The sequence below is a fragment of the Oncorhynchus kisutch genome, linkage group LG16 (genome assembly GCF_002021735.2).
Source record: "Oncorhynchus kisutch isolate 150728-3 linkage group LG16, Okis_V2, whole genome shotgun sequence".
NCBI classification, from domain to species: domain Eukaryota; kingdom Metazoa; phylum Chordata; class Actinopteri; order Salmoniformes; family Salmonidae; genus Oncorhynchus; species Oncorhynchus kisutch.
This window is the reverse complement of record NC_034189.2, coordinates 46,174,852-46,200,773: the sequence shown is the minus strand read 5'-3', so window position 1 is coordinate 46,200,773 and position 25,922 is coordinate 46,174,852. Positions and strand designations below refer to the sequence as shown.

At 42.9% G+C, this 25,922-nt stretch overlaps 2 protein-coding genes across 4 annotated transcripts in view; both read left to right on the top strand.

Moving 5' to 3' along the window:
- The window catches only part of LOC109879717 (guanine nucleotide-binding protein subunit alpha-11-like), a 33,859-nt gene extending 22,403 nt beyond the window's left edge, over positions 1–11,456 (top strand). The window contains exons 4-7 of one of the 2 annotated variants that reach the window (XM_031792614.1): positions 1,836–1,964; positions 5,598–5,727; positions 6,007–6,160; positions 6,331–11,456. In XM_031792614.1, coding sequence (XP_031648474.1) covers positions 1,836–1,964; positions 5,598–5,727; positions 6,007–6,160; positions 6,331–6,521 — 604 coding nt within the window. In that variant the 3' untranslated portion in view covers positions 6,522–11,456. Of the gene's footprint in view, positions 1–1,157; positions 1,287–1,835; positions 1,965–5,597; positions 5,728–6,006; positions 6,161–6,330 lie in introns of both variants that reach the window. The other variant, XM_031792615.1, reaches the window with a different exon arrangement.
- Positions 11,457–11,983: 527 nt separating this feature from the next.
- Positions 11,984–22,179, top strand: LOC109879724 (TLE family member 5). Of its 2 annotated transcripts, none has more exons than XM_031792611.1 (8): positions 11,984–12,726; positions 14,436–14,533; positions 14,698–14,761; positions 16,280–16,324; positions 16,854–16,916; positions 17,044–17,118; positions 17,207–17,380; positions 19,194–22,179. In XM_031792611.1, exons 1-8 carry the CDS (start codon positions 12,700–12,702, stop codon positions 19,278–19,280), a joined length of 633 nt encoding a protein of 210 aa, XP_031648471.1. In that variant the 5' UTR covers positions 11,984–12,699; the 3' UTR covers positions 19,281–22,179. The 2 variants fall into 2 exon arrangements, with proteins under 2 accessions (XP_031648471.1, XP_031648472.1); XM_031792612.1 differs by having other exon boundaries at positions 11,987–12,726; positions 17,210–17,380.
- Positions 22,180–25,922: the final 3,743 nt, after the last annotated feature.

Here is a 25,922-nt window from a genome sequence, read left to right as displayed (position 1 = left end):
ACACACACACTACAGTTCACGCACTTCTCTCTCCACCCCTCACACTCAGCTAAATGAAAGCTTATGTTGAACATACACCATTGCTTTACCTTCTAAGAGGTGCTGGGAATAAATCACACACGCATTTACACAATCTATTGCTGACATTTAAGTCAAGTCAAACCTTAGAATAAAGTGAATTGTGTGTGTGAGCATAATGTTGGTCTTTGATTCCTGGTTGGTTGCCTGTTAACGTTATGAGAGGACACCATCTCTGCTGACACCCGGCTAATTGGACGTCAGGACCTTGATAAGCTGAATTGGGTGTGTTTGAGTTGGACTGGGCTGGAACGAACTCCTGCACACCCAAGGCATCTCCAGGACCAGGGCTGAAGAATCGCTCCCAACGCTGCCCCCTGTCAAAAACCCTGTTGTATTACAGCTAATCATTCTCTTCTGCCCGTGTGTGTGTGTGTGTGTGTGTGTGTGTGTGTGTGTGTGTGTGTGTGTGTGTGTGTGTGTGTGTGTGTGTGAGTGAGAATTACATGCTGACCACAGTGCTCACATCGTAAGCGTGGCAAAATAAATGTACACAGACGTTATCATTGCACCCACACTGCTTGCGCACGTCAACGAGCGTCTCCATAGCCAGGCTCGAATATAGAACTTGGTTCTATTTGTGACGCTTGACGCGCTGCAAGTCCCGCCTCTCCCAGCTCCTCATTGGTTTTTCGGATTATATACCCACAGTGTGATTGAAGGATGAACTGAGATCCACAGTCCAGCTGGTGGTGGTAATGCACCTTAAAGTTGGTTGCACACCGCCATATAAAGTCAAAGGAGAAGAAGCCCGAAGGAGGAGAGATTACTAGAAACAAACTCTGTTTACCCTTTTATCTGTGGATTCATTGTCGGCGTAGAGGACCTTGTGCATTTCAGGTAAAATAACAACCCAATGTTTATATAATGCTTTTTGACCTGTCCCCCAAATGAATGTAGTTGGTTCAGAGTTCGTTTTGATATTTCAACCTGCGTGACTTGATCGCGTCTGGTGTGGTTGGACGAAATCAACATGCGTGCAATGGCGCACAAACGAGCAGTCTGGTCAGCATGTTAGTGCGTATGTGCAGCCATCCAGTTTCTTTAGTGATAGACTGTGTGTCTGTGTGTGTCTGCAGTTACCTTAGTGATATAGACCGCGTCACCGCGGAGGGATATGTTCCTACTCAGCAGGATGTGCTTCGTGTCCGGGTCCCCACCACGGGAATCATAGAGTACCCGTTTGACCTGGAGAACTGCATCTTCAGGTACCGTCACGGTACTGCAGCGAGGGACTGCTGTCTCTGCCACCGACGTCCTCACTATGTCACTGTCCTGCAACACACTCACACACACACACACACACCCAGGTCCCCACATAGCACCTCTCTGAGACTGGGCCCACTCAGGACAACCCAACTGTTATGCAATCGTTGCAGAACCCCAAACTAGAAAGTATGTGAAATGGCATCAAAATGGCTTGTTAGCTTGATGCAAAAATTGCTACAACTAAACTAAAGCCTCAAGGTCTTTTATTGTGACGGTAAACGGTAAAGACCTGAAACGGACGTTCTCAGAGTTGCTTTGGGGGGTGAGTGGGTCTGTGTATGGGGCTCGGGGTGGTGTTGGAAGCCTAATACGGACCAACACCACTGTTCTTCTAGACTTGGTACGGTCGCCCAAGCCTTCCACACTGGACTGATCCACCTTCTCTGGATTGGTAGGGGTGTGTGGCGGTAATGCTTACTGTCTACCGTGCTTTATATGACTGTTGTCTGTCTCTTTCTGTCTCTCTCTCTTTCTCCCTCGGTTTGTAGCTATCTAACTGATCTGGACCGTATCTCAGACAACAACTATCTGCCCACACAGCAAGATGTTCTGAGGGTGCGAATCCCCACCACCGGCATCATAGAGTATCCCTTCGACTTGTCAAGCATCATTTTCAGGTAGACAATGCTAGTGTGCTAACTTTAGCCTAGCAAATGCATCACAGTCAGGTGGAGTTGCTAACATTTAGCCTAGCAAATGCATAATTTTCAGGTAGACAATGCTAACGTGCTAACATGAGCCCAGCAAAAGCATCAGTCAGGTGGCGCAATTAACGTCCGCTTTCAAAAAGCATCCTATTCAAGTAGAAGAGGCTAAGGTGCTAACATTGGCCTAGCAAATGCATCATTCAGGAAGGGGATGCTAGCATCAGTGCCCTTGTGCAGTCATGTTAACCAGTAAATCATCCCATGACCCTGCTCCATTACTTCTTAAAATGCATCCTCCTTTTCTCAAAGTAATCACTGCTTTGGCATGAGAGCATCGGTGAAAGTTAGGGTCCCACTTTAAGCTTTCACCAATCCAGTCATGTCATGAATTAGTGGTTACTTTCAATTAAGGAAGAATGCATTTATTTATCAGTATTTGGACAGAGCATACCGATGTGTGCGTTCATTTCACATGTCATACGTTCTGGTTGTTCCATAACTATCATTGAGCTATCATTATCTTCGATCAGCAGTGGACAGAGCTGTGTTTTATTGTAGGCTTGATCTCCACCATTATGGCCCGATCTCTCTCTGACACACACACACACACACCCCCAACCTCCTCCACTCAGACACATCCTCGTGAGTCCAAAGTCCTACATTCTGGCGCCTGTCTTTTTAAAATGGGTCACCCTCTTTCTCCTCTCCTCCCCTCTGTTCATCCTGGCAGAGGAAAGGAGGTCGTCCTCTCTCTCTCTCCCAGTGAAGGATGTTATTTCAGGCCTGGGGTCCTGCAGGGCTCTGATTGGCTCTTGGTCTCTGTGGACTGCAGTATCCCATGCTACAACAGGAGGGCGTTTCATCACAAATTAAATCACATACATTCACTATCTGTTTAATTCAAAGACAGGACTATGCAAATCTAGGCCTCGAAGACCACAGTACTGCTGGTTGCCTTTTCCCTGGATGTTAAATCATTGATTAATATCGCTGACTTAGAACAAGTCTCACCTGGTCTGAATCAGTTCCTGGTACATAATGTAATTTGATCAGACAGAGTAACATTTTACATGACTTACCTTTGCCTCTACTTGAATCGTTTAACACAGAAGAACGCTTAACAAAACCTAAAAGACAACCTAGGAGGACAGTTGCAAAGAGAAACGGAAGGAAGAAACCTTGACAGGCACACTCTCACACACACACACACTCCAGTCAGAACTACTCGGAGGACACACTCCTGTCGTTCACCCAGCAAAGGAATCCCGCCATCAGAGGTGCCTTCTGTATCCCTCCATCTTCTTCCCTTTTTTATTCTCATCCTTTCCTCAGTCTTCATCTGCTCCTCTTTCTCTGTTCCTAGTCCTCTCTCTATCTCCTCTCCCGTTCTCCTCTTTCTCTGTTCCTAGTCCTCTCTCTACCTCCTCTCCCGTTCTCCTCTTTCTCTGTTCCTAGTCCTCTCTCTACCTCCTCTCCCGTTCTCCTCTTTCTCTGTTCCTAGTCCTCTCTCTACCTCCTCTCCCGTTCTCCTCTTTCTCTGTTCGTAGTCCTCTCTCTACCTCCTCTCCCGTTCTCCTCTTTTTGTCTCACCTCCACCAGGGTTGCACAATTGCGCTTGGCTCATGCTTCAGGGACACGGACATACACACACACACACACACACACACACACACACACTAAGGAACGGTGGGAGAGCTGGTTTGCTTTTTTTTGCCCTCCCATCTTGCCACTGGGTGGACTAGGTAGAATTCTCCTCCATCCACTGATCCAGGATCTGATATGCCTTCATCCCCCTTATGGTTAATGTTTTGAATTGGGGTAAGGTTATCTGATCCTAGATCTGAGGTTAGGGGCAACTTGAGAATGGTGATGGGCACCGCTCACTCTTTACTGATGATCCATTCACTGGGTAACACTTTATGCATAGATAAGGTTACAAACTGCCTATAACATAGGCCTACATAAACTAAATGATGTAATGATAATAAGCAGTTTGAAGTCAGATCTTCAAGAAGTAAAGTGTTACCTACATTTGTTTCCACACTGTGTTACATACAGTACCAGTCAAAAGTTTGGACACAATCATGTAGTAACCAACAAAGTGTTAAACATATATTTGAGATTCTTCAAAGTAGCCACACTTTGCCTTGATGACAGCTTTGCAAACTCTTGGCATTCTCTCAACCAGCTTCATGAGGAATGCTTTTCCAGACCTCTTGGAGTTCCCACATATGCTGAGCACTTGTTGGCTGATTTTCCTTCACTCTGCGGTCCAACTCATCCCTTGAGTGATTGTGGAGGCCAGGTCATCTGATGCAGCACTCCATCACTATCCTTGGTCAAATAGCCATTAGACAGCCTGGAGGTGTGTTTTGGGTAATCTCCTGTTGAAAAACAAATGATAGGCCCACTAAGCACAAACAGATGGGATGGCGTATCGCTGCAGAATGGTGTGGTAGCCATGCTGGTTAAATGTGCCTTGAATTTTAAATAAATCACCAACAGTGTCACCAGCAAAGCAACCCCCACACCATCTTGCTTTCCTGTGGCGGTCCTCATGAGAGCCAGTTTCATCATAGGGCTTGATGTTTTTGCGACTGCACTTAAAGAAACTTTCAAAGTTCTTGAAATCTTCTGCATTGACTGACCTTCATGTCTTAAAGTAATTATGGACTGTCGTTTCTCTTTGCTTATTGGAGTCGTTCTTGTCATAATGTGGACTTGGTCTTTTACCAAATAGGGCTGTCTTCTATATACCACCCCTACCTTGTCACAACACAACTGATTGTCTCAAACGCATTAAGAAGGAAAGAAATGCCACACGTTAACTTTAAACAAGGCACACCCGTTATATGAAATGCATTCCAGGTGACTACCTTATGAAGCTGGTTGAGAGAACGACCAAAGAGTGTGCAAAGCTGTCATCAAGGCAAAGGGTGGCTACTTTGAAGAATCTCCAATATAAAATATATTTGGATTTGTTTAACACTTTTTTTGGTTACTACATGATTCCATATGTGTTATTTCATAGTTTTGATGTCTTCTATTATTCTACAATGTAGAAAATAGTAAAAATAAAGAAAAACCCTGGAATGAGTAGGTGTGTCCAAACTTGACTGGTATTGTATTTCAGTTTATGATCTGTGTGTGTGTTTTCCACCGTTAGGCTCTCCTTCGAACTGTGACCTCTCAGGGCCGTAGATGAGACAGAATTCAGCGAACAAACTATCCTCCATGTTGCCACCAAACGTTCTCGTTTAGATTCTCAGTGGAATGGGATTGTCTTGGAACGTTAGGTGCCAAAATGGCGGCCATTAGGATTCTACATCTCAAGTTTGCCACCACCCTTCTGTTTATGTGTGTAGTTTTGGGCTCAGTCTTCATGTAGCTGTTGAATCCATCCATACACTACTGTATGTAGAGTTAAATCACAGACATAGAAAATCAATGAGGACCAACCCTTTTGCATGGATGGATTCATTTTAGAGTTTTTCTTATTAGTTGTTCTTTTAGTTGTTCCACAAACACAACAACACTGTTTAACGTCTCTTCTCTCTCGTCCTCTGTGTCCTGGCACCTCTCCTCACTCCGTCCATGCTCCAGGATGGTGGATGTAGGGGGTCAAAGGTCAGAGAGGAGGAAGTGGATCCACTGTTTTGAGAATGTCACTTCCATCATGTTCCTGGTGGCCCTCAGCGAGTACGACCAAGTCCTGGTGGAGTCTGACAACGAGGTGTGTACACACACACACACTAGGGAAAGGTGGGAGAGATGGCTCGTCTTTTTGCCCTCCCGGTTTCCAATAGTGAAACATTGGTGGACTAGGTAGAATTTGACTCTATCCAGTGATCCAGGATCTGATATGCCATAATGGTTCATTTTTGGAGTTGGGGTTAGGTAATCTGATCATAGATCTGTGGTTATCATGTCAAAGATACCACACACTCGCCGCACACATCACGGCACACACACATCAAACACCCTTACTAACTGTCCTCTGTCCCTCTGTCAGAACCGTATGGAGGAGAGTAAGGCGTTGTTTAGGACCATCATCACCTACCCCTGGTTCCAGAACTCCTCAGTCATCCTGTTCCTCAACAAGAAGGATCTGCTGGAGGAGAAGATCTCATACTCCCACCTGGTCGATTACTTCCCTGAGTTTGATGGTGTGTGTGTGTGTGTGTGTGTGTGTGTGTGTGTGTGTGTGTGTGTGTGTGTGTGTGTGTGTGTGTGTGTATGTCTACAGTTACCTTCGTGATATACCGTGTGTCTGATGGTTTCTGACTACCGTGATGCGGGATTGACTGTGTGTGTGCTCGTGTCTGTGCCGCCCCAGGTCCCCAGCGAGATGCCCAGGCGGGCCGGGAGTTTATCCTGAAGATGTTTGTGGACCTGAACCCGGATAGCGACAAGATCATCTACTCACACTTCACCTGCGCCACGGACACCGAGAACATCCGCTTCGTCTTCGCTGCCGTCAAAGACACCATCCTGCAGCTCAACCTCAAAGAATACAACCTGGTCTGAGAGACTCTTGCACACACACACGCACACACTCTTCCCAGTTGCACAGCTTAGCCTACACACACACACGGACACCTATGAAGCTTACACACACCTACATGTCTAGTTGATCTTTCCCCTCCTGCATTTCACTCCAGCGATTTTAAGACCCCTCTCTTCCAATATCTCTCCTCCCATTCGCTCTCTCATTCCTTCCCTCTTTCTACCCTTTTGCCATAAGCCTGTCTTCTCCCTCGTTCTCAGCAGCTTGTCAGTCTCCTCTTCTCCATACCACACATACACACACGCCATGCAGTATAGAGTGACTACGGGAGGGGACAATGGGTGTGTGTGTGTGTGTGTGTGTGTGTGTGTCTGCGTGTTTGTGTGTGAGAAGGTGAGGAAGAGGACCAGTGTGGTCAGTGAACTGTGGGTCTATCCCTTGAACCATCAGTCAACTGGCCTGAGATCACATCCTCTGATTTGGTGGAAGGAGTGACCCAAACGCAAGGCAAAAAACACCTGAGAGGGTGACGTTTTACACTCTATAAGGGAGGGGATAAAGACTGGGAGTGGGGTGGAGACGATGAGGTAACAAAGGAAGCCACTAGGACCCGAGCAGGAAGTGATGTCACACACAAATGAGGAGTCAGACCAAGGATTCTGTTTGCACCTCGCATCGATGAATGTATACTCCGAGTGATCGTTGCAAACGCAAAAAAATATATATAATTAAATATGTTATAAAGTAATTACATATGTAGACAAAATACACTAAGACTGAAAGCACCAGAAGGAGTGGAAAAAGCTAATTGATTAAATATGTGTATCGCTGAGCTTTTTTACAAATAGTTTTTAATAATAGTAACTTGTTGCTACGTCAACTTCTATCTGACGACCTAAGAAGTGGTTTGAAAAGTTTTAGAAGCGGTTAACAAAACAAAATCTCGTATTTAAAAAATTTGCAAAATTGCCAAAATATCACAAAAACAAGATGGTAACCAGAAACGGACTCTAATTTTATCCTTTACAGACGACTGTGGTTGTTCATGTTTAGGTTTGATCACATCGCTTCCCTCCTTCACTGGTATACTGACTGATACACCGGAACCTTCCGTTTGACATCCACAGTACCATGTTCTATTTGATACACGCTACATTAAGATTACCGAACATCCAATACTCGCTACTATGTTCTGATTGGACAGTCGCTGAGGGGGAGGGAGTCATGAATGGATGATGTCATCAGCATACGGTACATCAGTCTGAAAGAATGACATCATGTGTTAAGTTGCCCAGCGACCCAAATAGATGTGCTCTGGAGATTCTGGGCAATCCATCCCCACAAATGACACGGTGGCATCCATTATCCCAGACACACAGGAAGCTTTACGTTGTTTACTTTTTTTTTACTGTATAGACACTTTTGTTTGTTGATGAGAGGTGGTTGTTGATTGGTGGGAGCAGGAGACGTATGATCCTGCCTCCCAAATGGACAGCGCACTCTGAAGGTTACAAAAAGTTATTGTTTGTGTATATTTCTGTTTGTAAATACATGTACACAGAAACGCTCCTGTACAAAAACACTCTGTGGTACAAAAAATCTTTGGCAAAAAAAAAGAAAAAAAAAGAAAATCCACTTTTTTTCGATAGTGTACTGTTTTTGTTTTCCTATGAATTTGCTAGTATTTATACTGTGATTCTGGATTTCTTTGATGATTGATAATCAGTTGATTATAAGAGGACTACACACACAGAGGGCTGCAGCGAGAGGAAAGGAACAGTCTCAGAACAGAGGTTCTAAACCATCAGGAGCCTTCTAGTCTAGAACCTTTAGAACATTCTAGATCCTCGGCTCTCCTCTGCAGCTTCTCCCTACTAACACTAGAGCAGATTAGTTATTCACAATATGTTGACTAAAGACATGATATTAAAAGAGTAACTAAATAAAGTTTTTTTTTTTTTTTAATTTAATAATTTATGGAACCAGGTTTGAAGGTGTTGATGAATTTGACTGCTTTTGTTTCTATCATGTTGAAATGCGGTCGGGGCTAGACTTGAGTCTAAACTGCTGTAACAAAACAAACGTCTACTATAGTATGTACTAAATCTCTGCTTTCTTTTTTTATCTTAAGACAATTCCAGATGTACTTTGCCATTCTATCTATATCCATGTTAAATTCTATGGTTTTCTTCTCACATTAAGTCACTTTGTTTCGTTTCATTGATGAAAACTTGTATTTCTCCTCTTGGGTTTCTAATAGGCACAGCTCTGTAACTGCATACATAGGAAATGTACCATATGAACGTAGGTGAATTTTTATAACCAGTGATCGGAGACCAGTACGGTCTATGCTTGCTCTGTCGTTGTAATTTAAACACAGTTTGCGTTGTCGTTGGTTTGAGTTGTTTTAGTTCAAGTTCCGAGGCTTGCTTTGATAGAACCAGTGACGTTGCAGATCTACTTTTGAACCTCTTTCTACAGGCAACTTTTCTTCATTATTCTCATTAAGGGCTATCGCCATGCATCAGACAGGCAGGCAGATGGGGGAGACGGGGCTCAATTTGGTTTTCAATTCATGAAGTGAGTGGAAATTCGATGAGTGAATTCACAAATCCTAGAAAGCGATGGGCAGTAGAGGACAAGGGTACACTGTTGCATTCTGTCCTCAAGGGCTGCAGTTTTGCTGTGTTTTTTTTCTGTTGCCTTTAACCAAAAATGGATTTCTACCTGTGAAATCAGGTGTTTGCAATCTCCAACCGATTGGTAACATTCATTGATCAAGTAAATGCCGGGGAGAAATGAAAACCAGCAGGAATGCAGACTTCGAAGCACTGGGTCGTGCACCCCTGGTTTTAGGTTCACAGTCAACTAAGCCATTCACTCATGAGTGTTTGTGGGAATCTTTTTGTTTCAACAAAGGCCGTGTGTGTGAATACAGCTGTGGTAGGATACATGACCAACACTATCATTAGAAGGTACATTTTTTTTACTTTTTATTTCTCTGGATCAACAGTGGATCAGACAAGCTTCCAGCTCCGAATGAGGGAATCTCTCAAGCCCCAAGTTCCCTACTTCACTGTTTGATCAGGGGTGTGATCCTGGATCAGCTTACCCTCCCTCAATGCTAACCTTAAAGGCCCAGTGCAGTCAATTGTGATTTTCCTGTGTTTTGTATAGATTTCCACACTGAGGTTGGAATAATCTTGTGAAAATGGTGATAATGCTATTTTAGTGTAAGAGCTGTTTGAAAAGACCGCCTGAAATTTCTGACCGTTTTGGTGGGTTGGGGTTTTGATTTGTCTGTTCGATATCACCATGCGGTAAATTAGTTAATAAACCAATAAATAAAGTTTTGAACCTCTCTGCCAATAACAGCTAGTTTTCAGTTTTCCCCATGCCACTCACACCACTTCGACAGTCCTAGCAAAATTCATGCTTGATAAATTACTCTTCAAAATGCTTCAAAAATAATCAAAGTAAGGTACTTAATTGTTACCCAGAAATTACTTGATTTTGAGATTTTAAAAAATAAAGTAAAAAATGTCTGCATTGGGACTTTATCCATTAGGGGGGATGCAAAAGTGACCTTAGATCAGTGTTAAGGGGAACTTTCCTTCTAATGTCCTACTGTTTTACCATCCGGGGGTGTGCTTTGTGCTTGTTGAGGAGATTTTACACATTGTCAATAGACACTCCTACAGTAGAGGCAGGGTGGTAAACCAGGTGTTAAAATGCTATTCCAAGTTAAAGCATAGCTGCACAACACACAGCTCTAGCACACCTGTGCAGGATTTTGTTCCATACCAGCACTAACACCCCAGTCAACTGATTGAGAACTAATCATGATTTTGGATTTAGACCGCAACTAGTTGAACCAAGTGTGTTAGTGTTGTACTGGAACTAAAGCCTGCACACTGCAGCCAGTATTAGAGGATGTTATCCAAGTATGACATGCAGTATTTAATTCAGTGTTGACCTGCCCACAAACAATGTGTTGAATACAACTCTCATAGCAAACAGACAAGCACTTGGGCTCCTGTACTGCCTCCACAATGAAGGGTGAAAACAGCCCTAACTACAATCATCTGACTTGGTGATTAATCAGTTATATTTATAGGACACACTACTAATCTCTTGTTTACCACTTTCTGTGGGTTAATTGGTTGGCACTCCTGAAGTGTCTGCACATTAGGGCCCAGAGTTTTTCCTAGGCTTTAACTAGGACCCAGAGTTTTACCTGGTCAGATTAACATGGACATGGTGCATATTGAGAACTTACCTTGACTTATTTCCTTTCAATCTTTTTTGTAAGATTAAAAAAAACATTACCGGAACACTATTGTATTTAGGACCACTTGATTTATTTTTTAATCTAAGGAAACCTGAGGGTTAAATGTTTTAGTTGGTGTATAAAATATACAATGCTGTTTTTGTTTCTTTATTTTGTATGTAACCCAAATGTAAATTATGTATTATATTGTGTGCCAACCCAACTCTCTCTAGAGCCAGGCTCTCTCTCTCTCTCTTAAGTGCCAACGCTGACATCATCATCAGGGAACAGCCATCTTGGATGGTCCCATTTTTAAGAACACCAGAGACCTAAACACGTGGCGACTACACCACCCCTAACAAAAACTATAAGTACACATTTTTTGTGTAATTATATAATTGCATGTATTGTTTAGTGTTGGGAGGTGTATTGGCTGATGCAGAGATCTTGATGAAAGGGTGAAATCGGTTATTGATTGATCGGTTGGTGTATTATTGATTTGCAATACTCTCGCCATATTTCTTTTTGTTGTTGTGTGTTTTCATGCATTTGTTTCAACCACTGTTGCCTGATCCTCATTCAAACATGAACATGATTTATTACGATCATCGCCGCCTTCTAAGAGAGAACATAATGACAAGGTATCTGTTTTAAATTTAAATAAATTTGTTCGTATACTTGCTGATGGTGTGTGTTGTGTGTGTGGTTCATGACTAGTCTGGCATATTCCATGTCTAGAAACAAATCAAGTACTTCTCCTCTAGCCACTATGCACTTCTGTAGTTCTCAGAGGATTTGATAAGTAGGCCTTCAAGTACCTATGGTTCTGAACAATAGGGGTTGTTTCTGGACCTGGCCCTTGTTCCATCAAAGAGTGTCTATACAATATGGCTCTTGGGTCTATACAGAGGTTTTCCGTCCTCTCTTGGTGTTTTTGAAATGCTGTCATCTCTCAGAATTGTCAGTTGTCATTGTGAAATAGATGGAGTTTCACAGAATATAAATAATCAGTGATGGACATATTTCATCTACATTATGAGGATCATGATACCGAAGTTATGGGAATGGGGTTATTATACATTAAATGAGCAGGCTATTGTTATGAGTGTTAGGGAACCACCACCACATCTCACACTTGCGTGCATCATCGGAGGACAGTTCTACACACCTTCCACCGGGGGCACACGGCAGCAGCAATACTTCCGCAAACTGTAATTTTATACATTTGACATCTAAAATGGGCCTTCGGAGCGCCACCTCATTCTCTCATCACATGCAACGCCCGCTCATCGATGACTCGTACATTTTGTAGCGCAAGGGGTGGTTTCAGCTAGTAGTGAAGGCTTGTGTGTGGACATTAGCTAGCTAGCCAGCTATCGGTAGCTAGCTAACATATTGTGGAATTGAAGACGCTTTTCAAGATCAGATTTTCGACACGATTGCCCCACTTGACAGTAGCTAGAATATCTACGAGGAATTGGACAAAATACAAATCTGCAACCTAAATTTACGTTGGCTCGCATGTCTCTGCTCAGATTTGCTAGCTAGTTAGTTAGCTAACAAGAAAGGATATTGCTGTGACTTTGTCAACATCTACCTAGCCCAGATTTATTTTAAGATTCTTCGTAATCGGTGCCATATCTAATTTTGCACGTCTTGATGTTCAGCCTTTGTTGGTGCAATTTGTAAATTTTTAGCCAGGAACCAAATCAAAACCAACGCTAGCTAGCCAACAGCATTGGAGAAAAAACAATCACGGCGCGAGACCGGGTAACTGGTGTCCTAGATAACGTTAAGATAAATACATAGCCAGCTAACATTAACGTAGCTGTCTAAAAAACAAGAAAGGGAAGACGTTATAGCTGTCCAAAAACGGGGTCTAGATATTTTTATCCTGGTTGCTGAGGAACACCGATAAATCCATTGACATGATGTTTCCACAATCAAGACACTCGGTAAGTAGCTAACGTTAGCATAACTAGCTAGATGATAGCTAAATTCGAGCTATTCTAGCTAGCCACATAAGCAATTAAGCTTTATCCATGTAAGAATAAAGGGGGATATATACGATGGCCGTGGTATGTTTTCATTTGTGTTGTTGATGATGGATTCAATCGCTTGTCTGTCACGCGCCCCCGGCATTTGTTTACATTCCAGGCTAGCTCCCACTTAGCTAGCTAACGTTAGCTAACCAATATTACTAAATACAGCGTTTTTCATTAAGCTTTGTGAATGGATTTGTACATTTTAGCCAGTCTATATTACTATACTAAACGTTTTCCACTCATTAGTAATGTGACATATTTGAACAGGGATATCTCAGCTAGCTAGGTAAAGTGACATGTGCTAATAAAACGTAGCCTAGCCAACGTTGCTAGCTAGATAACTTTTTTATTGTCAGTCTTTTAGTCAAACCTAACACCTTAAGGGCATGTGGAATTAAGTCAGTTAATTCATACAATAATAATTAAAAGGTACCCTTGATTGAGGATTCAATGGATGTCTTTAATTTGGATCCTTGATTACATTTTAGTCTCAAGGACTTCCAGCCACTATGCCATTTGGGATCACTACAGAAGTGGATGTAATATACAATAAAATATGCCATTTAGCAGACTATTTTATTCAAAGCGACTTAGTCGTGCCCACATTTTATATATGTGTGGCCCAGGGAATCGAGCCCACAACCCTGGCGATGCAAGTGCCATGCTCTACCAACTGAAATATGCGGGATGTTGTGGCTATATAATTTAGGCCTAAAGGTTTTAAAATTAAGACGGGTGTGCTAATGATGATAGTGGGTGGGAAATAAGAATGTACACAGTTTATGGTTGAGCCTATTTCTGTGCTTCTTCTTTCTCTTTAGCGTCCTACTACCCCTTAGGCCGGGATTGTAGTTCACACTATCAGGGTTTGTCCCTGCATAAACCTGTCCTCTCTCAATTCTGGTAGTGACCAGCCCCTCCTGGAGAGTGTGTGTGCTCTAATAGATGCACAGGCTTTTGCTCCAGCCCTACTAATCACCTCATCAGGAGGACCTTTGATTAGCTAAACCAAGTGTGTTTGTGTAGGGGCCGGAGCAGAAGCATTCACAGCCAGTAAGTCTCCAGGAAGATAGTTGTAGAGCCCTGGTGTAATTTGGGTGGTGGCCTCCTTCCACCAGTCTGAAGTAGTAAGGCCTTGATGAGAAGCTTAACACTGGATTATGGCTCTGACTCAGCCTGGGGTCATTCTTGTTAGTTGGCCACTTCTGAAAACTCATCTAACACTGAACATGCTCACAGACTCACACATCCTCTCAGCCTGCGCTAATATTACCCCCCCCCCCACAGCCCCCAGTAAAAGCCTAGGAAAAACCCCTGCTGTAAGGTTAATCTCAGAGGTCAATCTCTCTGTTACTAAACAAACAATACCACCCCCATCTGTCTCACACGGTCACAAACCGTGCCTGTTCCCTTTCTATCACACACCCAGGTGTACGCCCCTTCTGATAAACATACAGTCCCACATACAGGGGGAGTGAAGAAATGCACACGTCAGTGAGAGGGGTAGGGGATGGAAGCGCAGCTTCTCACTGATTGTTGATATCTTGTTGATTGTCTAACTGTTTGTTGTTGTTGTCTTGGTGATTCTGACTGTTGTGTTTGTTATTGTTGTCCCCCAGGCTTCCTCCCAGTCCTCCCAGCCTCTCAAGTTCACCACCTCTGACTCCTGCGACCGCATCAAGGACGAGTTTCAGTTCCTACAAGCACAATACCATAGGTAACACTGAAACACACACATGCTCAGTCACACACTGAAAATACCCACCTACACATACCCACAAACACTCATGTCACACACACTGCGTGCACTCAGATTCCAACATGCACTCACTCATATATATAGACATGTTCCTTACCAAATGTTGTCATATATCCAATCAGCTTGAAGATGGAGTGTGACAAGCTAGCTAGTGAGAAGTCAGAGATGCAGCGTCATTACATCATGGTGAGTGACATCATCACCTCTTCTTTTACTTTTAGCCAACCTAGGATACACGTTGGCCATTACTACAATTCTCTCAGATGTACAGTACCAGTCAAAGGTTTGGACACCTACTCATTCCAGGGTTTTTATTTTATTTTTACTATTTTCTACATTGTAGAATATTAATAGTGAAGACATCAAAACTATGAAATAACACACATGGCATCATGTAGTAACCAAAAACGGGTTAAACAAATCAAAATATATTTGAGATTCTTCAAAGTAGCCACCCTTTGCCTTGATGACAGCTTTGCACACTCTTGGTAGTCACCTGGAATGCATTTCAATTAACAGGTGTACCTTGTTAAATGTTAATTTTTATGGAATTTCTTTCCTTAATGTGTTTGAGCCAATCAGAGAAAAAAGAGAAATGACAGTCCATCATTACTTTAAGACATGTAGGTCAGTCAATCTGGAAAGTTTCTTCGGGTGCAGTCACAAAAACCATCAAGCACTGTGATGAAACTGGCCACAGGAAAAGAATACCCAGAGTTACCTCTGCTGCTGCGGAGGATAACTTCATTCGAGTTAACTGCACCTCGGAATTGTAGCCCAAATAAACGCTTCACAGAGTTCAAGTACAGACACATCTCCACATCAACTGTTCAGAGGAAACTGTGTGAATCAGTCCTTCATGGTCGAATTGCTGCAAAAAAAACACTACTAAAGGACACCAATAAGAAGAGACTTGCTTGGGCCAAGAAACACAAGCAATGAACATTAGACCGGTGGAAATCTGTCCTTTGGTCTGATGAGTCCCATTTGGGGATTTTTGGTTCCAACCACCGTGTCTTTGTGAGACGCAGAGTAGGTGAACGGATGATCTCCGCATGTGTGGTTCCCAGCATGAAGCACGGAGGAGGTGGTGTGGGGGTGCTTCTCTGGTGACATTGTCTGTGATTTATTTCGAATTTAAGGCACACTTAACCAGCATGTCTACCACATTCTGCAGCGATACGCCATCCCATCTGGTTTGCACTTAGTAGGACTATATTTTGTTTTTCAACAGGATAATGACCCAACACACCTCCAGGCTGTGTAAGGGCTATTTGAACAAGAAGGAGAGCTGCATCAGATGACCTGGCTTCCACAATCACCCGACCTCAACCCAATTGAGATGTTTTGGGATGAGTTGGACCATCCAACAGGTGTTCAGCATATGGGGAAACTATTGGAAAAGCATTCCTCATGAAGCTGGTTGAGAAAAGGGTGGCTACTTTGAAGAATCTCAAATATATTTTGATTTGTTTGACCCGTTTTTTGGTTACTACATGATTCCATGTGGGTTATTTCATAGTTTTGATGTCTTCACTATTCTACAGTGTAGAGAATCGTAAAAATAAAGAACCCATTGAATGAGTAGGTGTGTCCAAACTTTTGATTGGTACTGTACACAAGTGTATTGAGGGCTAGGGATTGATTTGGAATTCTGCAGTATGTTAGTGTTACGTCACAAACTCCCAAATCTTCTTTTTGCAGTACTACGAGATGTCTTATGGACTGAACATTGAAATGCACAAACAGGTAACTTATTTTCTCTCACTCACTCTCTTTCCCCCCTCTCTCTTCCCCCTTCTCTCTCTCTGGTACTGTGTTGTATGGTAAAGCCAGTGTTGTATTCTGACCATAGAGATCTTTAGAGGATGCAACATTGCATCTTTCCCATTATGGCATCTGTGAGAGCATTGGCACCATTGAGTCCATCTCCATTTTGAAGTAGTACATTTTCTTATTCTACTACTTCTGAGTTGGTAAACAAACTGAAAGGGTGCACACGGCCACCAAGACTGTGTTGTTTGAAACGGTATAAAGCCAAGGTTGGCGATTTACTGCCACCTGCAGTTATGGAATGTTTCCTCACAAGTATAATCCATTGGCTGATCCGTCATGATCTGAATGGAATTTTGTGATCCTTCCTTAACACATAGGAAGTACCACTCAGTTAACTACTTAAAAATGGTGAGTGTCTTCAATGGCGCTGCCCATGCTAAAACGGGCTTTGGGCACTAGAAATCTCTATGATTCTGACTGTCGGTCTGTCTCTTCTCCCCAGGCTGAGATCGTGAAGAGACTAAACGGGATCTGTGCTCAGGTTCTCCCCTACCTATCTCAAGAGGTATTACACTCTCCTCTCTACACATACTTTTCCTTAGGATAACATAATCCCATATCAACGTGCTGTACAATGTCAATCTATTTAATTCTGTACAATAGTTAAATGTGTTTGGATGTGTGTGTTGCAGCATCAGCAGCAGGTCCTAGGGGCCATAGAGAGAGCCAAGCAGGTCACTCCTCCTGAGATGAACTCTATCATACGGGTAGGCTGGTGTGTGTGTTAATCGTGCATATGTGACTCGTGTATGAATATGTGTGTATATAACCATGTGTATCTGTCTGTGCGTTTAGCAGCAGCTCCAGGTGCACCAGTTGTCTCAGCTCCAGGGCTTGGGCCTCCCCACGATGGCCCCTCTCCCCATGGGTCTGTCTGCTCCCAGCCTCCCCCCAACCTCCAGCGCCGGACTGATGTCCCTGTCCTCCATCCTGGCCTCTCACTCCCACTCACAGGCAGCACATGCACAGGTAACACACACCTACCATCGGCAACACACACCTCCAGGGCTCTACAGTGTGACCATTTCACTCGCATATGTGACTAAAAATAAATATGCGCTAAACGGTCAAAGTGATGAATCCAAGTGGGGACTTATACCCCCAGAACCAATATTGCCGTGGTTGTAATATTTCTGCTATTTTATGGTTGGTAATCACACGAAGAACTACCAATACCATAATGCAACACGCAGCTCAATGAGCCAATCGTAGCATAATGTAGTCCGAGGCTGGAACTACCTCAGTAGGCTGGAAACGCAAGCCTTTGAATAGCTACCTTGAGAGGATCTGCATTCACTTCTGTCAGGAGAAGGATGAAGAGGACCACATTTTATTTTAAAGGTGTACCATGAGGAAATCGCTCCGCTTAGTTACAAAAATGTTAACCGTTCGCCTCATTTCAGTTTGTGACAAAACACGCAAGTAGTGTACAGAATCATTGTACAATCTAATATATTTTCCATAACCAAACATTATATTTTCACTGTTTTGAAGCTGGTGTACAAAACTGAACATGAAAGGCGCAAAAAAGAAACTTAAGAACGGGAATCATAGAAATAGTGGACATAGAATGGATCTACCACTTCTTCGAGTTGCTTTCAATGAGAATGTCAGGTCTATAACTCCACATTTCTATGTGAATTTGGTCAGGTCACCCAAAAAGATACATATTGCAGCTTTAAGCGACAAGATCAACAACAGGAGCCCGATGTGTCTGCCAGTGATACTGATGCGGCTGAACCCATGGTTGTCGAGCCACCAGCAACACAAGAAGGCGAAGCTTTCGCTAGCACAAATAGTGATGTTAGCGCCGACGTTGCTCTGCTAGCCAGTGTCACTGCCAGCGGGAAGCATACAAGTACATCGAACAGTGAGGAAAAAGCTTGGAGAGTTTGGAGGTGAATGAAAGCTTATGTTTTGCAAGTATTGTAAGGCCGAACCAATACTTGCAAGACAGCATTCTAGCTTTGTGGTGGAGAAACCTCACTTAAAGGGAAATGTAAAAAAGTTCAAATTCATCATCTCCAGCTCCTTCCCAACACCACCATATGTGAAAATAATGCTTTTTTAATGTTTATAGTCAAAAAGACAGAGGAAGATTAGTGTTTCCAATGACCTCAACCAATTCTTAGACAATTTAGCATGGAATGCCTACTTATAATTGGAACCAATTAGGACTAGGCATTCCATACTAAATTGTCTAAGAATTGGTTGATGTCGCACGCCCCCTAGCAGGTAACACACACACACACGCGCACCCTAGCAGGTAACACACACACACACACGCACCCCCTAGCAGGTAACACAAACACACGCACCCCCTAGCAGGTAACACACACGCACGCACCCCCTAGCAGGTAACACACACGCACGCACCCCCTAGCAGGTAACACACACGCACGCACGCCCTAGCAGGTAACACACACACACACGCACCCCCTAGCAGGTAACACACACACACACGCACCCCCTAGCAGGTAACACACACACGCACGCACCCCCTAGCAGGTAACACACACACGCACGCACCCCCTAGCAGGTAACACACACACGCACGCACCCTCTAGCAGGTAACACACACACGCACGCACCCCCTAGCAGGTAACACACACACGCACGCACCCCCTAGCAGGTAACACACACACGCACGCACCCCCTAGCAGGTAACACGTGCACCCCCCTAGCAGGTAACATACACACGCCCCTACAGGTAACCCACACATGACAGTTCACGGCTCTCTTCCACTCCTTGTGTTTTGTTCTCTGGTCTCCTCCCCACCAGGCTCAGGCCCAGCTGGCTAAAGAAGACAAGGCCAGAGACGCAGCAGAGAGAGAACAGAGGGAAGAGGACGGAGACAAGTCCGACTGATGGTGGAGCGTGGATGGGAAGGAGTGGAGAGCGGGGCGAGGGTGAGACAAGTTGGACTGATGGGTTACCAGGAGTGGATCTACTGTGGGAGGGCTAAGGGGGAGGGGGTGAGTTGAGTGTTCATACAGTAGGTGTCACCCCGTGGGTCAGGTCTTTCGAGTTACTCTCTGGGCCTCCACTCCATCGCTTCCTTATCCTTCTTTTTCATCTTCTATTATCATTAAATCAGTTCGTCACCAAGCCTGTTGGACAGGTCTCCTCTGTCTGACTCCTTCCTCTTTTCCTTTCCTTTCCTCTCCTCTGTTCACTATTGCTGCTGACAACCCATTGCCAACAGATACTACCCTGACCTCTAACCCAGAGATGTGGACTCGAGTCACGTGACTTGGACATTTTATGACTTGACATTTTATCAAGTGCCCCACTCTCCACTGTCCTGCGGTATTTATTTAGCAAACGTGATAACACATCACTCCCAACAAACAAAAGCAAGAACTCTTAACCCGAAATGTTACAGCAGCCTACACCGAATCTGTAGGGGAAGAAAACGAGATGACTTCTCAGTCTAATCAACTAGGCTACTGATAACAGCCAGGTGGTAATGTTATGTAGCCTATTTTATAGACCATTTATTTGTGTTAGGAGAAAATGTGAATGATCATATTTGGTTTAAGCTAAATTCAAACTTGGACTGGCTAGGCTGCCTTGACCTTTTCAATCTAAAACTATTAACTGAAATTAATCAAACACTACTGATTTACATGGACTGTGTGAGTTACTTTTGAATTAAAGTTGCAGAGGCCTACACGATGCAAACCTGCATAAAGCAAGCCCTGTGAGTTGTATTGTCCAATTGCAATTGTTGTGTCTGTAGAGGAAACCCCTGTTAGTCTAGTTTTTAAATATAATTCATGTGAACAAGTACAGGGTTTCTGCAGTTTGACAGGGGTTTTCGTCCTCCCTAGGGCCAGGAGTAAAAAAAAAATAATAATCTTGGGTCCCACTCACATCATTGTCCATATAAAAACCATTTTAAAACTGATTAATGACTGTCATACCCTAAAAAGTCTTTATACCTGGTTAGGTTACCAGATTAGGGAAAGGTCCAAGCCCCAGGGGAAACTAACCACTCTGGGACCTGAGGTGCCATCTCTGCATCAGGGCATCTGGATCAGTCCCAAAGAATCGTTGCGTTCAGTTTTTAAAACACGTTGGTCCTAAATCATTGCAGTTGCAATGAAATTGGCATAAAACACTTAACCGTTGACTTGAGGACTCGAAACCCAAAATTAGGAACTTGTGACTTGACTCGAGCTGTGGGACTTGACTTGAGACTTGCCCGTTATTTCTTGAGACTTGCCCGTTATTTCTTGGGACTTGACTCAAAGCTTAAAACTTGAGACTTGCAAAATTGTGACTTGGTCCCATCTTAGCGCTAACCCTTTAACCCCTGACCTCTGTTCCTTTTCTCCTAGTAGAAGTTGCCCTTAAGCTCAGATTTAAACGATCAAAACATTACTGACCTTTGATCAGTGTCTACGGACGACTTCCTCCTGTAGGTCTCTGCTGATTGGCTGCAGAGTTACTGCTAACTCTGCTCACTGATCTCACAGACAGTGTTCTGAAAGGGCCACTTGAATAAGACATTCGAGTGTAAAAGTCATAGGAGCTAGAGCGAGTGTGTGTGTGTGCGCAAACTTACGTTTTATTTTTTATCAACCACCTTTCGTATTCTCCCTCCCGCCCCTGTCTGTCCACTCTCTTAACTGACCAAGTCTATGGTCCAGTCCCAAATCAACTCCTAGCCCCTAAGCACTTCCCCCTAGACAGAGGAAGTGTCCGAGGGGTAAGGGTTGATCCTGGACGAGGCCTAAATCTAACGGGACCTAAACTTCACATCAATCATGTGCTCATTCAGATCAGATCCTATTGGTAGAAAGGGAGAGGAATACATTTGCATATGTCGTTCTGTTGGTTAGCATAGCACTTGGAGCTAGAATGTGTGGTGAGCGAGCATGGTGCCAAACCGTTGAACACAGCTGTAGCGCACTAACCTATTACCTACCCTCAGACGCATAACTGTCTTTCTAATTCAAGGCGATAAGTTTTAGTTCTTCTCCAGGACAGTAGGTGGCAGCAATGCCACACCAAAGCCAAACCAGACCCAGGGCTGTATTCAATCAAACTCCAGTATTTACACAGACTTTATTCCCCCCCAATGGGTTAATTAAAATCACAGGACCCTAAAAACCTACTACTACTGCCAGGTAGACTCCCCTCACAGGTAGATGCTTCAAGTTTTCAGAATAAGAAGTGTGTTTTCGGGCAGTAGTTTGTAAACCAAGACACTGTAAACTTTGCTATTGCAGGTTTGATTGAATTTAGAGCAAAACTCGGACATGAATGGTTTGTGTGTTTCTGTTGTGAAGGGCCCATTTATATATCAATATACATATATACTTTTTTAAGCATTTTTGTATGTTTCAAAGCTGCTTTTGGTGTGTATGCGTGTGATGGAAGACGACGTGTCAGTGCAGCGTGTGTATTATGTGATGTGATATGGAAAGAGGTACTACCCAATATCCCCCCCCTCCTGCCCCCTTGACAATGCTGAGGAAATGTTGCCTCCTTGTTGAGCTTTGTAAATGTAATTTTTAAACCTCTTTAATTTGTCGTTATATGTGAAACTTCATAAGTGTGTACTTGGCGATAATGTATGTCATCTGTGTTATGAAAAACCAATACTTATAACTTCATTTAAAAGAAGAGATGTGGTGGGGAAAAGTCACATCTAATGTAAACCAACCAAACAAACATTGACTACACAACATGACTGAAAGAAGCGCTCGGCAGTAAGGAAATGTCTATGGTGCCTTACAAATAAATGACTCAACGGAGAGACTGTTTCTAGTGGTTTTTGTATTTGTGTGTTTGCATACAAGAATGCCTGTGGGTATACTACAAAGCAGTATCGATGAGTTAGCCAGATAACTTTGATAAACAACCAGAAATCATTTCTGGTTTATTAAAAAAAGCTTAAATTAACCTGTAGAAGTTTTGATCCCTTGGATTTCCTCACTTTTAATTGTTAAATGGGGATTACATTTTTTTGGTCATTTTGTCAACAGTCTACACAGTACTTTGTCAAAGTGGAATTATTTTTTTTATTCATTAAAATGTATTGACATATAGTCATTAAGTTGCATAAGTATTCTGCTCCCTGAGTCAATACATGTTAGAAACACCTTTGGCATTGATTACAGCTGTGAGTCTTCTTGGGTAAGTCTCTTAAGAGATTTCCACACCTGCATTGTGCAATATTTGCCTATTATTCTTTATAAAATTCTTCATGCTAAATCAAGATGTTGCGGATCATAGCTAGACAGGAATGATCAACTCTTGCCATAGATTTTCAAGGAGATTTAAGTCAACTAACTTGGCCACTCAGGATCATTGTCTTGGTAAACAACTCCAGTGAGGATTTGGCCTTCTGGTATGTTATTGTCCTGCTGAATTCCTCTCCCATTCTCTGATGTGACAGGTTTTCCTAGGATTTTGCCTGTGCTTAGCTGAATCCCATTTATTTTTATCCTGAAAAACTCCCCAGTATTTTCCAATGACAAGCATACCTTGATGCATGCATTTGTATTCGGTATATTTCTGTTCTTTTTACTCAATTTTTTTCTCCCATCACAGCCATTGAAGCAGTTGTAAAATCACCAATGGTCTCATGGTAACATCCCTGAGCAGTTTAATTCCTGTCCTGGAGCTCAATTCAGAAGGACGACTATCTTTTGATGTATCTGGGTGGTTTAATACATAATCCACAGCATAATTATTAACTACACCATTGTTAAAGAGATTCAGTGCCTGATTTATTGTTAGCCATCTATCAATCACTGCCCTTCTTTATCAGGCTTTCCAAAAGCTCCCTCTCTGTGCATGAAATTCAACACTTAACTGCAGGACCTTACAGATGTCGTATGTATGGGAGACAGAGGAAGGTCTAGTCATGTCAGCCCCTATTATTTCACACCGAGTGAGTCCATCTAACAAGTGATTTGTTAAGCCAAATTTGACTCCTGAACTAATTTAGGCTTACCTAAACAAAGGGTCTGAATGCTTTAGTTAATCATTTGTTATCCGCTTTGACATTAGTCTTTTACATAGATTGTTGAAAAAAAATGACATTTTAATCCCACTTTGTAACAAAATGTGAAAAAATTCCAAGGTGTCTGAATACTTTTGCAAGGTACTGTGTTTTTGGTTGAGTCAATTACAGTGCCTTCAGAAAGTATTCAGTATTTTTTTTTAAATCTCACCCATCTACACACACTACCCCATAATGACAAAGGGAAAACATGTTTTTAGAACTTTTTACAAATTTATTGAAATTAAAATACAGAAATATCTAATTTACATAAGTATTCACACCCCTCAGGTGCATCCAATTTCCTTCGATCATCCTTGCAATGTCGTTACAACTTAGAGTCCACTGTTAGAGTTGCGTCAATTCGAATCTGGTGTCAGGATAAATATGACAATGAGTCACCGATTGTATACTATGTATTTTTTATTAGCTAAGCAATAAGTGGTAAATGCAATTTTTGTATATACGGACTCTCTGTCCCACCTCGCAGGGCAAACAGAGAACTGACTTGTTCCTGACAAAGATATTATAATATACCCTGATGACAGTAGTAGTTCCGGCTTCCGAGCCGGCCTGTCAGAGTAGAGACTGGGCGTGGTTTAAACTCACCCAGCCTATCGTTGTGTTGTCGTACGAGCTGGTACCAGCCCCCGGGCGCTCCAGTTGATAGATGTAACTTGCTGTGTCGTATCTATGCACTCATTCCCTAGATACCGTTATCACATATCTGGTTTCTGTTATTGTTTGAGTTCTAACAAAAACAGTCTGTGGTTTGCTACACTACGTTCTGTATGTGTCCGTTTTTATGTTACTCTGTATTTTTCCATCATGAGAAAGGCCCATGGCCCTGAAACTGTTAACAATGTTTCAAGTCAGCTATGTTGCATAACACCTACATACATCCACACAAGCCAACAGCAGATAATATTCAATCACATATATGGTAAGAGGCTATAGTGCATAACACAGAATCCTCATACCACCTGTGGCCAATTCAATTGTTTGGGCATGAGTTAGAAACACCTGTCTATGTAAGGTCACACATTGGACAGTGCTTGTCAGAGCAGAAATAGAACAAATATGGAAGTAGCCAATGGGTAGCTGGCTGTCCCAGCTCTAAGCTGGCTGTCCCAATGACCACTCTGACAGAACTAGAGAGTTCCTTGGCTGAGATGGGAGAACCTGCCAGAAGGACAACTGTCTCTACAGCACTTCACCCATCTGGGCTTCATGTGAGAGTGGCCACATGGAAGCCACTCCTGAGAAAAAGGCACATAATGAAACACCTGGAGTTTACAGAAAGGCACGTGAAAGACCGAGCATAAAGAAAAGGATTCTGTGGTCCGATGAGACAAAAATGTAACTATTTGGCCTGAATGTAAAGCTCTATGTCTGGAGAACCAGGCACAGCTCATCACCCATTTTAACACCATCCCTACCATGAAACATGGTGGTGGCAGCATCAGGCTATGGGGATGTTTTTCAGAGGCAGTGACTGGTAAGGATAAAGAGAACAAACACAGGCAAATCCTTGATGAGAACCTGTTTCAGAGTGCAAATGATAGACTGGGGGTGAAGATTTACATTAACAGGACAATGACCCAAAGAATACAACCAAATCCACGCTGGAATGGCTTCAGAACAAGAATGTGAAGTCAGTGGCTCAGCCAAAGCCCAGACTTGAAAATCTGTGGATAGACTTGATTGCTGTTCACCATCGCGCCCCATCTAACTTAACAGAGCTTGAGAAAATCCCCAAATCCAGATGTGCAAAGCTGATAGACATACCCAAGAGGACTCCGAGATGTAATCGCCACCAAAGGTGCTTGCTTCTACAAAGTATTGACTCAGGTGTGTGAATACTAATGTAGTAATTGAGATATTTCTGTATTTCATTTTTCAATCAATTTGCAAATGTTTCTAAAAGCATGTTTTCACTTTGTCACAAAGTATTGTGTGTAGAAGGATGAGAAACAGTTTAATCCATGTGTGGATGATGTGTGTTTTATGTATTTTTGTTTTGTTTGGAAAGGAAAGGAAATGGTTGCATATCCCAGAACCAATGTATTGCTGTGAGCGGGGGTGTGAGAGAACATTCAATGTTGTTCAGATGATTCACATTACTTTTTAGAATGAATTCTGTCTTATTTAGTTATTTATTGTCCTTTCATGGTGGAACTGTTTTAAAATAAATTATACATTTAATTTATTTATTTTCCTATCATGGGGAACTACATTTTTTATATAAATTGTATATCTAATTTATTTATTTATGATCCTATATTGATGGAACGGTCCACAACCCTATACCCTAGACACGCACCTGAATGACCCAGATACTAAGGAGAAGTCCCTAACTGTTTTATGGACCTGCTGTAAGTGGTCTGTATGCAGCCAAAATGCAGTCAGAGACCTAGAGCAGCACTGCCCCCTCAAGATTCTGAGCCTGCTTGGCAGGGTTGGTCCTGCAAAGCCAAAGCCCCCTAAAGGGA